Source organism: Hippopotamus amphibius, chromosome 1 (genome assembly GCF_030028045.1).
Source record: "Hippopotamus amphibius kiboko isolate mHipAmp2 chromosome 1, mHipAmp2.hap2, whole genome shotgun sequence".
NCBI classification, from domain to species: domain Eukaryota; kingdom Metazoa; phylum Chordata; class Mammalia; order Artiodactyla; family Hippopotamidae; genus Hippopotamus; species Hippopotamus amphibius.
Window position 1 is genome coordinate 28,894,134 of NC_080186.1, and position 14,053 is coordinate 28,908,186.

At 49.0% G+C, this 14,053-nt stretch overlaps 1 protein-coding gene across 2 annotated transcripts; it reads right to left on the bottom strand.

The window, feature by feature from the left end:
* Positions 1-4,127: 4,127 nt before the first annotated feature.
* LSM10 (LSM10, U7 small nuclear RNA associated) lies at positions 4,128-6,610 on the bottom strand. 2 transcript variants are annotated; one of them, XM_057745563.1, is made up of 2 exons: positions 6,319-6,610; positions 4,128-4,876 (listed from the first exon to the last, which is right to left on the bottom strand). In XM_057745563.1, the coding sequence occupies exon 2, from the start codon at positions 4,849-4,851 to the stop codon at positions 4,480-4,482; it is 372 nt and encodes a 123-aa protein (XP_057601546.1). In that variant the 5' UTR covers positions 4,852-4,876; positions 6,319-6,610; the 3' UTR covers positions 4,128-4,479. The 2 variants fall into 2 exon arrangements, with proteins under 2 accessions (XP_057601546.1, XP_057601554.1); XM_057745571.1 differs by having other exon boundaries at positions 4,128-4,900.
* Positions 6,611-14,053: the final 7,443 nt, after the last annotated feature.

Here is a 14,053-nt window from a genome sequence, read left to right on the forward strand (position 1 = left end):
GTCATAATGATATGATTCTTTCATTCCGCAAAGACTTCTGGAGTGCCTGCTATGTGCAGAGCATTGATCTGGATGCTGGGGATCCAGTGGGACCACACAGACCACAGCTCTGCCCTCCTGGGGTGCGTAGAGCCCCTGGCACAGAGCCTGGCACACAGTGAGATTCAATAAGCAGGAGCTATTTGTGATAACCACCTCAGCATTCTGTCATTACCTTAATCACAGGAACTGGGGAGACCCCTCCACCTTCCCCCCGAGGAAAGTGGACCTCAGTTTCCTTAACAGTAAAATGACAGAGTTGGACTGGATCAGTGGTTCTCAACCTTCTCACCTTGAAAGTTTTAGTATTTTCACGCCCATGAGCCTCATATCTGGTAAGATTTTGTCTCCCGTGCAACCTGCATCAAGTCATTTCTGACTTTTTATTCATTACAGCCTCGTGTTACAGCCATGAGAGCTCGTGATCAGGAGGAGCCAGCTGGTGTGACCACCACGCTGTTGGTATAATTCCAGCCCAGAGCAGAGACCAAGCCAGCTTGGTTAACCTTCACATACTATGTGCTGTTTCTCTGGGTTCTTCTGGAACATTGATAGGAACTCAAGAGACTCCTGCTGCCCCCAGGGACTCTTCAGCTGGGGATGCCAGGCTGGAACTCACTGAACTGGATGTTCTCCTGCAAGCCCCATCCAGCTGAGAGCTGGTGCTGCCGTGTCACTCGTGTGGCCCCCAAGGAGATCTGAACTTCAAGCCAAAGGCCACCCCGCTCTCCTCAGAGCCCTGGTAGTCTCTTCCCCCAAGACCCGGAGGGGAGGGAGGGGAAGGGGCATGCCTTCCCACCTGAGCACTCAGAATTCTGGGGGGCTCAGTCAGCAAGTGGGATCTCCACATCGTTGTGTGTGCAGGCTTGAACAAAGGCTGCAGCGATGAGCACATAACCTGAACTCCAAAGGGACGATGCCATTTTGAAATACATTTTTCATCGTTTCCTTGGTGTCCCTCTGACCTTCCCTTATGCAGATAGTTAGGTTACTCTGCATTCATTACGCCAGAAAACAAATGATATGACAGAATGCAGGGTTCATTTTTAGCTTCTGAATTCCAAAAGCCTCGCCTTCAGGGAGGAATGGAAAGAATATCTGTGCGGATCCAAATTTAGAAAATTGTAACAAGAGGGATCTGGGAGACTAGACGTGAGGGGGAGGTCCCTGAGAATAGAGAAGCTTCCCTCAGCCTCTGAGCTAGAGGGCATCGGGGCCCTGGCAGCAGGAAGAGTTGTGCTCCTTTTCCTGGTGGAGTGCCAAGAAGAAATAAAACCCTCTGAAGAAACAGCTGTGTGCTGCACTGGGGCAAATAGTGGGGCCTAACTGACCCAAGACCCTAGGAATTTCCTGGGCTTGCCTGGCCTGGAAAAAGTAAATTAAGAATCTGAACACTGAGGGGGGATGGGTCAGAAAAGAGCAACTCAGCAGCATCCTGAGCAGGCTGAAGACAGAAGACCAGAACAAAATGAGGACATTGCAGGGGATGCTAGTGTGACTGGACCAGACACCACCAGATCAGACTACCCTTCCCAAGCTTTGACATCTTGAAAGGAAGTGTCCTAGAATTCAACCCATTCCGAGGAAAGTGATGGGGAATTCTGAATTGACTGCAGTTAAGTTTCTGCCACTCTCGCTGAGTGAAGCCAAATATGAATTCAGTTGAGTTAGAGAAAATTCAAGTTATATTTCTTACACACCTGAAATTGGAACAAGCTATACTCCTTACCCACAGGCCCTGTTATTTGCCTCACCCCTTTCCCATTTCTCCTGCCTCACCTGCCTCCCTCCCCTCCATCAACAATCACAAGGGTATTCTGTTATTGCCCCCAACCCCCAAGATTTCCCACCTCAGGACCTTTGCACTGGCAATTTCCTCTGCCTACCCTCAGCACTTTAAATGGTAGGCTCCTTCTCAGGTTTTTTTTTTTTTTTTTTACATTAATTTTTATTGGAGTATAGTTGCTTTACAATGTTGTGCTAGTTTCTGCTGTACAGCAAAGTGAATCAGCTATACGTATACATACATCCCCTCTATTTTGGATTTCCTTCCCATTTAGGTCGCCACAGAGCACTGAGTAGAGGTCGCTGTGCTATACAGTAGGTTCTCATTAGTTATGTATTTTATACACAGTAACATATATATGTCAATCCCAATATCCCAATTCATCCCACCCCCCTTCCTTCTCAGCTTAACTTTTTCAGACCACACTTTCCGAAATAAAGCCACCTATTTTCTCTCCAAGTGCCCTGTTTATTTCCTTCATGATGCCTATATGTCTACTTTTGTTAGTCTCCCCTCCAGGACATCAGCGCCCTGAGAGCAGGACCCCCGTCTCTCTTGATGTTCCCTCAGTAGCTAGCACTGTGCTAGCACTTGTGACTCAGATTACTTGTGGAATGAATGACCCGTGGCTTGCCATAGCTTGGTGAGCACTGAGCTCCCTCCACCCCTACATCTGGACCCCTGCTGGCCTTTCCCAGCAATCAGGACCAGAAGCCAAGACCCATAACCTTGGGGCGTGAACACCTGGCTGTGCTCTACCCCAGGGACATGGCATGAGTGTGTCTTGGAGGGTCCTGGTTCCTCCCTCCCACCTGTCCTCCCAGCGCCTTGCCTGGGAACCACAGAGACCCGCTGGGGTCTGTGCACAACGCTTATGGAACATGTCCAGAGCCCCTCTTCTCAGCAATCCGTATTAGCCCTACTGCTTCCCTCCCTGCCCTGGAGGCTCCTCCTCCATCCTCTGCTGAGGATGTGAAAAGACCCCAGCACACCATTTAAAAGCCTCAGAGCTAGACCTCTCCTCCATCCTTAGGCTGAACTCCCAGCATGAGCCTTCTTCAAGTTTGGAAGCATCTGCAAGCACGTGGGGAATGTCTGCAAGGGAGGCTGTGTGGGGACCCTCCGCCGGTGCATCATATTGGACTGGGTGGCTCTCCCCTCACTGGCTGCGAGAACACGGAAGCTTCCACAGTGAGGAACCCCCTTCTGTGCCTGCCCTCTGGTTTCTCTTACCAGCAGCCTTCTTCTTGTGTTGCTCTCCTTACCTCTAGCTGTCGGAAGGGCCTGGAAACTCAGAGAAGTGGTTTTCTCCCAGCTAGGACCCACTTTTCTCTCCGGAAGGCAAAAGCAGAGTTTAAGTGCCTTCTGGGGCCTTTGGGCAACCAAATAAATGGAACAGGCAGAAGACTCACGGTGGGTCCGTGTTAATGAAGCAGATTCTCGGGTTCCAGGTTCTGTTTCAAATCTGGGGAGCTGGGAAGGTGCCTCTTCTACACACATCTCAGTTGGTTCTGACGAGATGGTCCAGGGACAACACTTGGACAGACTGGACTAGAAGGGGAAGGCAATGACTGTGGCCTGCTAGTGCCCCAATGAACACGCCTCTCCATCTCCCTCGGGAAATGACTACCTCCTCCACTAGATGCTAAGCCCCTCTCCGGAAGGGACCAAAGCTTACTGGACAATGTGTGCTCGGCAGGAGGCCTGGCACACGGCAGCGGCTCTGTGGATGTGTGTGTGATGAAGACAAACTCTCTGGTTCCACAGGACAGAGCCGCTTTTACGGAGGTGGTGGCTTGCCTATGGCAGGGCTGGTGTGGCCGCAAGGCAGCTACAACAAAGGCTGGGGTTCTAGTCCCGAGAACTCCTTCTTCCCTGAGGACCCAACGACTCTCAGAATCCGCGCCCGCGTTCTCGCTGCCGGAAGAGCTCCCACACTTGCGGGGAGGGCCCAGGGTTACCGCAGCCTCTCCACCTCAGGAAAGAGCCATGAGACCAACAACCTCTTCAACAGGGAATCTGAACAGAAGAGCTGTTTTCCTCCTGACCAGACCGAAGGCCTCTCCTACATTCTCAAACTTTGCTGCATATTAGTATCACCTGGCCACTGCCCAGGCCACACCTCATATCAATTAAATCCACACAGGGGAGGGTGGAATAGGTGACTCCAGTGTGCAGCCACGCTTGCCACCCAGCACCCTACGACACAGGACCAACCGGGAGTCCAGAACATAGGGGAAAGCAGGAAGCACGGACTTGTTTGCATCCCATTTAGTTTCATGAGAAAAAATACACAATTAAGAGAGAAATGGGGACGCTCAGGCCGAGCACATTTAATAATCCTCGCTGGGAGAGGGTTGAAAACTGTTTGACAGATTCCCTAAATCAGAGATTCAGACAAATAATGATCAAAAGGGGGGACTGTCATCTACCCCAAGGCCACAGACAGATAACTAGAATTCCGGGTCCCAGGGTGAGTCTGGGAGGTGGGACCCTGTGAAAGGCAGCTGTGACAGGTGATGTCTGTCAGACACCAGCTTCTGGGCTGGCCCTGCTCCCCGCCCAGGTTCTGGGTGGGGAGGGAGAGCAGGCTTTGGCTCAGTAGAACTCTGGAGGAACCGGAGTGGGGACCAGGGCTGGCTGAGGGGACAGGCTCACTTATACTTTTTGGAGGGAAATTCTCGCCGGCCTTGCCCCTTGCCGCCAAAGGTGCGCACGCGATGGATGATCTGTAGCTGCTGCTCAATGGTCGCAGTGATGTTCACGTCATCGGGGATGTGGACGTAACGGACATTCCGGCCCGTCACAAAGAGGTCGTCCAGCTCGACCTGATGCCCCCAACGGTCCGTGTAGGTGACCTGGGCCAGGCGGATGTTCATGAAAGCGTCGACGTTGTCTATGCGTCCGCGGGCCACGCTCTCATCTCGCAGGTCCACGGTGGTGACCTGGCCCTGCAGGCCCTGCAGCAGGATGATCAGGCTGTTCTCGGAGATGGTCCGCTCCTTCACTGAGTGGCTCACCGCCATCCTTCCACACGGCGGGCGGCTCGCTCTGGGAGGGGCACACAGAGGGGAGCTGTGGCAGGCCAGGGGGGCAATTGCTCACTCACCTCCACCAGGTTTTAGCACAAAACCCCCAGCCCAGATGTTCCCCAAGTCTGCCCACCTCCCCAGTTTGTGTGTCTATGGAGCCCCCTTAGGCTCCAGAGGTACACACCCCACAGAATCCTCACAACACCTTGCGAGCCAAGGATCACTTACACTCACTTTAGAAATGAGGAAAATATGGCCAGGAGAGGTTAAGTAACCTGCCCAGCATCACACAGGTGATAGGCAGAGGTGCTGGGATTCAAAACCATGGCTTCCTGACTCCAAACCCCATACCAGTGGTTCTGAACCCTCATTGTATGTGAGAATCATCTGCTGAGTTTTCACCTGGCCACCACACCCCAGAGGTTCTGATTCATTTGGTTGGGGGTAAGGCCCAGGTATCCTACTTTTTAAAAGTTCCCCAGGTAATTCTAATGCGCATCCGAGTTTGAGAACCACTGCTCTAAGGCGTAGTTTACACCCTTGCTACTCAAAGTACGGTCTGTGGACCAGGAGTTTCGGCATCACCCAGGCACTTGTTAGAAATGCAGAATTTCCAGGCTTTCCCCAGACTGACTTAAAGAATCTGCATTTTAACATGACCCCTAGGTGAATCACCAGTTCTCAAACATTCCTGTGCATCAGAATCACCTGGAGGTCGTGTTAAAACACAGATTGCTGGGCCTTGCTCTCAGGTTCCAACTCAGTCCGTCTGAGGTGGGGTCCAAGAATGCGCATTTCGAAAATAGCCTCAGTTGATGCTGATGTTGCTGGTCTGGGGCCCATTGAGAATGGTCTACAGGATGCTGCCACCAAGTAACCAGAAATTTAGATAACTGATTGAAAAAAAATAAATTGTAGCATATACAGCACATGGGTTTTGAAGGTAGAGAAATGGAGGTTCGAATTCCCACTCCACCCACACTCTGTAAACCTAGGACAGTTACTTAATGTCTCCGAACCTGTTTCCACTTCTATTAAACCACAGGCTAAATGAGACTAACAAGCTCCACGACACTGTCCTTTGCTTTCGATACGTCCTGATGCTGTATTAACGTAACTGTCTTATCTATCCCCCATTTTCAGACCCTGAGTGCAAGGTGGTGGAACTTTCTTTTCTTTCCTTAAGACCTCACTCAGGATCCCGACAGGGCTGTGCAGGGTAGCATTAAGTGCGGCCGGCTAGGAGCTGGGCCGGCCGACTCTAACGACCCCACCCAGGCTTCACCAGGGGTACGTGCCCAAGCAAGGGTGTGGGGCACCACAGTGAACCTAAAGCAGCAGGCCTGGGCTCGAGGGCGGGCTCGGCCACTTCCTAGGGGGGCGACCTCGAGCAAGCCACTTGGCTTCTTCAAGCCTGTTAGCCAATCCCTCAAAGGGGGATGGTGACGACTCTTTACTCACAGAGCGTGGGAGTGGGCTTGGGAGAGCTGCTACGCCCAGCGATCGGGAGGAAAACGCTAGCCCGGCTCCCGCCGCCTCCGCGGTTCCAAGCTCCCGTGCGCTCCGCCCCTGGACCCGCCACGCGCGTTTCTTCCGTCGTCCCGCTGCTCGTCGCCGCCGAAACTAGCGGGCGCCTAGCCGGGCTGCCTTCTTCCGGCGGCCGAACTGAGAAGCCATGGCAACGGAGGGGCCGCTCTGTCCTCCTGGAGCATCGAGAGCGCGGCAGCGCGCAGGGCCCGCGACCCCGCGGTGAGCCCGGAACTACAATCCCCAGAATGCCTCGCGGGCGTGTGACTCGCGCTCCTGCAGCCCCGGCTTACGTCATTGGATTCTCTCCTACTTTGGAATTATTCTTTCATTCAGCAAATCCAGTCGCCCCACTTCCGCGGCGAAATTAGTTCCAGGACCCCAGCGAATACCAAAACCCGAGGATGCTCAAGTTCCTTCTATGAAATGGCGTCGTTCAGGCGGGTTCCGCATTCGCGGATACGAAAGACCAGATGTATTCACTGAACCTTCACCGTGTGTCGGACACCTTCCCAGGCTCTGGTCATAGAGGTGACCAAGAAGACAAGCTCCGTGATGTGATGACCCGACCCCTAAATCTACTGGCGAGGGGAAGGGGGAGTCGACTATGACAAAAAGAAAGTTATGATAAAATTTCTTCAGAGAATTAAAATGGGTCGATATTATAGTGACTGGGTGACCTTTTATTGGACGGTAACGGTTGTCCTTGTGGCAGAAATCCGTCCGTCGAGAAACCAAGCACCACACTCGGAGGGTTGGAGAACGCAGGTTTATTAATCCGGTGGCCCCAGACGAGCAAATTCTCCAAAGTTCTGGGCCCCGAGCTCAGGGTGAGCTTTACTTTTATAGGGGTCAGTGCACATGTTTACAGTTAGCAAGGGTAGATTGGTTACTTGGTTTACAGAGCATGGAAGTTTCCAAACAGAAACTTAGAAGAGCAGGTGCAGAACATTCCATTTTTAGCAAAACATCTTATGGTTACATTGGATTGCTAGGTCATCCTGCTTTTTTTTTTTTTCTTGGCGCAGCAAGCATATTTTACAAAAGCAGAAGAAGCATGGAGTTATTTTTAGCTGAGTGGAAGTTTCTAATTTTCCTCTTCATCCTGAGAAGGTGACATTTGACATTTGAGTTGAGATGAATTACATGAAGCCAAGCTTGTGAAAGCTAGGATAGGAGCATTGCAATTAGAGGCAACAGTTTGTACGAAGGACTTGGTGCAACTGAACTTGACAATTTGGAAAAACGAAAGGCAGGAAGACTGGGAAGAGTAGTGTGATAGAAAGTCAGAGAGGAAGGCAAGAGCCAGGGTATTTAGGGTTTGTAAGCCAAGGTAAGGTGTTTGCATTTCTGGATTAGGAGTGCAGGCTCTGGAGGCTGTGCCTAGGTTTAAAGCTGCCCCTTGTTAACTGTCTGACTTTAAACAAGTTAATTATCCTTTGTGCCTCAGGTTTTCTCATCTGTTACTAGAAGTGCAATGATAGACTATCAAAGGAGAGTGACAGGATCTAATTTACATTTCATTTATTTATTTATTTTTAAAAATACATTTATTTATTTACTGGCTGTGTTGGGTCTTCGTTGCTGCGCCCAGGCTTTCTTGCTTTCTCTAGTTGCATAGAGCAGGGTTTTTCTTCGATGTGATGCGCGGGCTTCTGACTATGGTGGCTTCTCTTGTTGTGGAGCTCGGGCTCTAGGCACATGGGCTCAGTAGTTGTGGCACATAGGCTTAGTTGTTCTGCGGCTCGAACCCGTGTCCCCTGCATTGGCAGGTGGATTCTTAACCACTGTACCACCAGAGAATCTGGGAATGCCTTTTCTGATGTGCCACCAGGGAAGTCCCCCTAATTTACATTTTAAAAGATTATTCTGTATAGCCTTGGAAAAGCTGCTTATCTTCCTTCAGCCTCAATTTCATCAGGAAAAAACAAAACATAATGTCTAGCTCAGAGAATTGTTTTAAGGTTTAAGTGACCTTCATTAATGTGTGAAGGCACCTGGCACACAGGAGAAGGTCAATAAGAGTTAGGCTTGTGTCATTCCTTTATTCTCTCATTCACTGGTTTCCATCTCCCCCAGGAACCTTCCCTTTCTACCAGTCATCACAGCTGGTCTCTTCTTATCCTAAAAGCATAAATTGTCTTTCTCCTCCATGCAAGCTGCTCTTGTTTTCCTACCTTCCACAGTTGAACTTCTCAGGAGAGGCCTCTATATCAGTGGTTCTCCATTTGGAGTCCCTTTTCCAATCTCATTTCTGTGTGAGACTGGATTTTCTTCATGTACTTCAACCAAAACAACACAGCACAATGGGACGAATGCAGAAGCAGATATGAGAATCCAACTGTCTTCTACTATGAAAGACATTAAAGAGATATGCAAAAATATAAAGCAGTGTCACTCTTCTCACCACATTTTTTCTTTTGGAAAATATAGTTATTTTATTTTATTTTTTTTTTTTTTGGGCACACGGGCTTAGTTGCTCCGCGGCATGTGGGATCTTCCTGGAGCTGGGATCGAACCCGTGACCTCTGCATTGGCAGGCGGATTCTTAACCACTGCGCCACCTAGGAAGCCCTATGGTTATTTTAAAATAAAAATATGTTAATGTGTCTACTATTGTTATTTAAAAGGGAATTAATATTAAAATTTATTTCATTTTCATATATATGATTACCATATATATATATCCCCCACATAAACAAACACTTTTGGGGGTTTTCAATAATTTTTGCGTACAAAAGGATCCTGAGACAAAGTTTGAGAACTACTGCTCTGTTCTGAGGGCTTTCACCTACTCACTCAATTCGCTGCAATCTGGCTTCTTCTCAAGAGTATTTTGAATTCTACTCCCACTAACTTCTCTGGAAAAGGTTACTAATGATCTCCTTGTTCTTAAGAGAACCTCCAGCTCTTTCTTAGTCCTCACTTCCATGATCCTTCTCAGTGCTTGACGGTATCGACCATCCTTCTCCTTGGTATTTTTCCCCCCTGGGGCTTTGTATCCCTTAGTTTTACCCATTTCTCAGATTGTTTCTTCTCCACCTCTCTTTTTTTAACCCCACTTCATTCTGCTCCCTAAACATGTGAGCTTTTTCTGGGGCTGTATTCCGGACCCATCTCTCTACTTGGTCAAGTATCTCCTTGCCACCTGCTACTATGTACAGAGTTTCTTGTCTACATTTCCAGCCCAGAATGCTCCACAGAAGACCTCCATTTCCCAGCTGTCTTGCTTATTCCCATGTATCACTGGTACTTGAAACTCAGCATGTCTATAGGACAAGTTCATCAAGTCCTTCCCTGATGAATTGCTGCTCTGAAGTTTTCTGTTTCTGTGGTTGCTACCACCACTTTTCAACTACCCAAGTTGGGCACCTTGAATAAGCTTGACAACTTCTATCACTTCCATATCTGTCCACACCTGTCACAGTCACTGAGCTCTGCAAATTCTGTGGAATTTGTCTCCCAACCCTTCACTTGCCTTTTTATTCTGACTGCCACCATTCTAGTTGAGACCCTCTTTTTCTCATTTAATTCATTATAAAAGCCATCTTACTGGTCTTTGTGTCCCATGATCCTTTGCGAACAGGTTCAAAGTACAGTTATGCAGACTTCCTAGGTGGCACAGTGGTTGAGAATCCGCCTGCCAGTGCAGGGGACATGGGTTCAATCCCTGCTCCAGGAGGATCCCACATGCCGTGGAGCAACTAAGCCTGTGTGCAGCAACGCGGATTCAATGCAGCCAATACATTAATTAGTTAATTAATTAAAAAAATAAGAAAGTACAGTTATGGTCTTATTTACCTGCTAAGAAAAAAAATCAATTCACTAGCAGGATAAACTTTCCAGTGCTGACATTGATTTGATTCCAACTTACCTGCCAGCTGGATCTCCTTCAGGTTCTCTACCCAAATTCTCCAACCAGTGTTTCTTAAAGTGTGGTCTGGGAACCAGTGCCTTATTGTTATCTGGAATGCTTCACCCAACCCCACACCTACAGAATCAGGAGTGGAGCCCGGGAACCTGCACACCTAACAATGTACACTACAATTGGAGACCCACTGCTCTCCTCTCTAGGCAGACTCAGCAACCCCCAGACAAGCCCTGCACTCTCATCTCTGCCTTTGCTATCCTGCTCCATCTGCCTGGGATCCTCTCTTGTTTATCAATAGATGTTAAGTCCAATCTCTCCTTCAAAGGCTGGCTCCACTGCTGTACCTTTCTGAAGTCTTCCCTGATTACCCCCATTGAGAGTGATGCCAATAGCATATTGCTTGGTACATGTTTGCTTGTTGCCTGCACGTTCGCCATAGTTATTTACTTAAATCTTACTTCTCCAATCATCTCTTGGGTGTTGAGGCAGGGAGAAGGCCCTAGAAGGCCAACTGCTTCACCCTACAAACGGCAACTGCAGGAGGAACTGCTTTTATGAATGCGGTGAGAAGGTGATGGAGATTTGAATGAATTGGTGGCAGTGGGATGGAAAGAAGGGATGAGCATTAAAGACTGAAGAGAGCTGATCAGAATGCTTGGGGGTGGAACCTCCCTGGTGGCGCAGGGGTTAAGAGTCCGCCTGCCAATGCAGGGGACACGGATTTGATCCCTGGGCTGGGAAGATCCCGCATGCAATGGAGCAACTAAGCCCGAGCGCCGCAACTACTGAGCCTGCACTGTAGAGCCTGAGAGCCACAACTACTGAGCCCACGTGCCGCAACTACTGAAGCCTGTGCACCTGGAGCCCGTCCTCTGCAACAAGAGAAGCCACTATAATAAGAAGCCTGCATACCCCCACAAAGAGTAGCTCCCGCTCTCTGCAACTAGAGCCCGTGCAGCAACGAAGTCTCAACGTAGCCAAAAATATATATATATATATATATATATATATATATATATATAAAATGATTTAACTTTTAACACTGGGTATCTAGAGAAGTGGTGGCCCATTGATAAGAATAAGGGGCTTGAGGGTGGGGATGGGGTCATGCCTGTGGAGGGTATCTCATTTTTTGGCTACTCAGCCAATGAACTTCTTTCCCATTTGGGGAAATCTGACATTCTATGAATTTCAGTGGGAGGTGAGGTTCTGCTTCCCACTCCAGATGATTTAAAGGCCAGATATTATCTCTGATCCTTGTCAGCTATGGCATGGGCTTATGACATAAGCTCAGGCATTATCAGATTCTAAATCTGGAGCAAGCGACACAAACCAGCAGGAGCTGTTTAGGCTCCATCCTGGTGTCTGCGTCATCCAGTGCCTCATCCCCGGGGGTGCTGCTGGTGCTGGAGTGCTTTCCTATGCTGCCTGCCCTTCCTTGGTTCCAGGCCATTTCCCATGGTCCTTCAGTCTTCCTGACAACTTGTGAGTTACCTGAAGCCCTTTCAGTAGATTCCTTCTCCACCTAAGTAGCCAGAATTGGTTTCAATTTTTTTTGCAACCTCAAACCCAGACAAGGGCCCACTTGAATTGAGTTCAAGAGCCTTGAATTTCCCTGTTCCCTTTAGATGAGCTCTGTTGTGGTTTTCATATCCAGTTGTCAGAGGATCACAGAATCCTGAGAGCGAGGGTATTTCCCAAGTCATCTGTTCCAACTTACCACCCAGGGTCTGAATCTCCTCTCCAGCCCCCAGCAGACGGCCCCCTAACCACTGCCCGAGACGAGACTTCAGTGACCAGCAACTCACTCCTGTGCCAGCTGTTCTACTCCATTGTTAGGAAGTTTGGGGTAAATTCAACCCATCACTTCTGGTTCTTTTCTGTGGAGAACTGTCTTATTTTGTATTATATCTAAGAAGTTTCTTCATGCCTTTAAAAAGTGAAATAAATGTCCTGAATAGATAAAAATGATGTCAGTGTTAGACACTTAAGCATGGGGTGGTGGTGCATCTCAGGGAAAGCGAGCCTGCAGTCCAGGTGAGGGGGGGATACACAGATTTGTGAGCTAACAGTACTGGTTGAAAGTAATGGCCTCTCCCAGACTTCCCTGGTGGTCCAGTGGGTGAGACTGTGCACTCCCAATGCAGGGGGCCTGGGTTTGGGGAACTAGATCCCGCATGCATGCTGCAACTAAGAGTCCACATGCTGCAACTAAGACCTGGTGCCACCTAAATAAATAAATATTAACCAAAAAAAAAAAGGAAGAATGGTCTCTCTGAAAAAAAGGGATGTAAAACAATATGCAGAAGAATTCAGACTCAGCACTGCAGGGCACATAAAACATTCAGTCAGCACGGGGGTGAGGGTGAGAAATGGAGTGTGAGAGAGAGAGGAGGTGAGAGTCAGGATGGGGGGTGGGGAACACCAGGGATGAATTGAAGATTCTTCAGCAATTGCCCTGGCCATTCTGACAGACTTAAAGATGGCTACATTAACGCCCGTATCACAGAGGGCGAGCCTCAATCAGAAGCCACCGAGGGAGGAGGGGGAAGAGTGGCCATAAATTAGCAGGATGTGGGATTTGCCTAGCGGGGGGCGGGAAGAAAAGAAATTAGGAGGATTGGAGCCCCCAAGGCCAAAGAGTGAGAGAGTTTTAGGAAGAAAAGGGTCTTGAGCAGGGCCAAGGAGAACGAGAAGCAAAGCTAGGACCTGGAGACTTGAGAAGGGCCCTGTGCACTGTGGCAGGAGCCCTGGGGAGCAGGAGGGAGGCAGGCCAGGTGGCTCTGGAGCCTGGCGAGCTGGTGAGCGAGCGGAGGCGGCCCTGGAGAGGCGGAGGCCCTGCTGCGTGGGAGCGGGTTGGACCCAGGAGCTCCTGAACTTCTGAGGCACAGAAAGGGAGCTGGGTAGGGATAAAAGAGATGAAAGATATGCTGAGGTAGAGCGGAGAGGTGAGGGAGGGCATCCGACGCAGGTGTTATCTTCTCAGTTGTAACGGACGCTGAGAGGCCGTCTGGACAGCCAGAAAACCCGAGGCAAGCATCCCTGGCCTTCCCCTTGAACATCTGAAAAAAAAGTCAGCCCCTGGGGAATTTTATACAGAGAAGGCGGGTGGAGTGGTCTGAAGCCAATGTGCACGTCTAGGATCTGCCCCCAGCTCTATAAAGCTTTCTTTGTAATACTTATTTTATCCTTTGTGCGTTTTACAATTTTGTACATCAAGGAACCCCAAAATAAAGAGAAACAATATATGATGTTTATAGACAGTGGTTTTGGATGAATTATGTAAGAGACGTGAATTTAAAGAACTTCCGTTATTGTAATTTCAGCTGTCTCTGTGACTTTCAAAAAGTCACTTTTATTTTTTTCCTCTTAGTTTTTTCCCAAGACTCGGGACTAGTGTTAATGACCCACCCTGGCAGGTCCTTCACTTTCATAATGAAATTAAAAAAAAAAAAAAAAGGCCACACCTAGTGGTGTGGCCTCGCTAGACCTCATGCAACTGGGGTTTCCTGTGGTTTTGGGAACTAACAGAGAAGGTAATGTTATTTTTGTCAGCAGAGGAACCACTGGTCAGAAACGAAAAGAATGTAGTGTGTGTGTGCGTATGTGGGGCGGTGGGGGCGTTAAGGTGATCAAATAATCCAGAATAATCTCCATTGGCCCTTGGAATGCATCTTGCATTCTCATTTGAAAACAGGTGGGTTATGATCTGAGAATTTACTTCACATTGAATCATGAAGCTGGGCAGGGAAGACTCAACTGTGAAGAGGGTTCTCCAGCCCAGTCCCTTGAAAACAC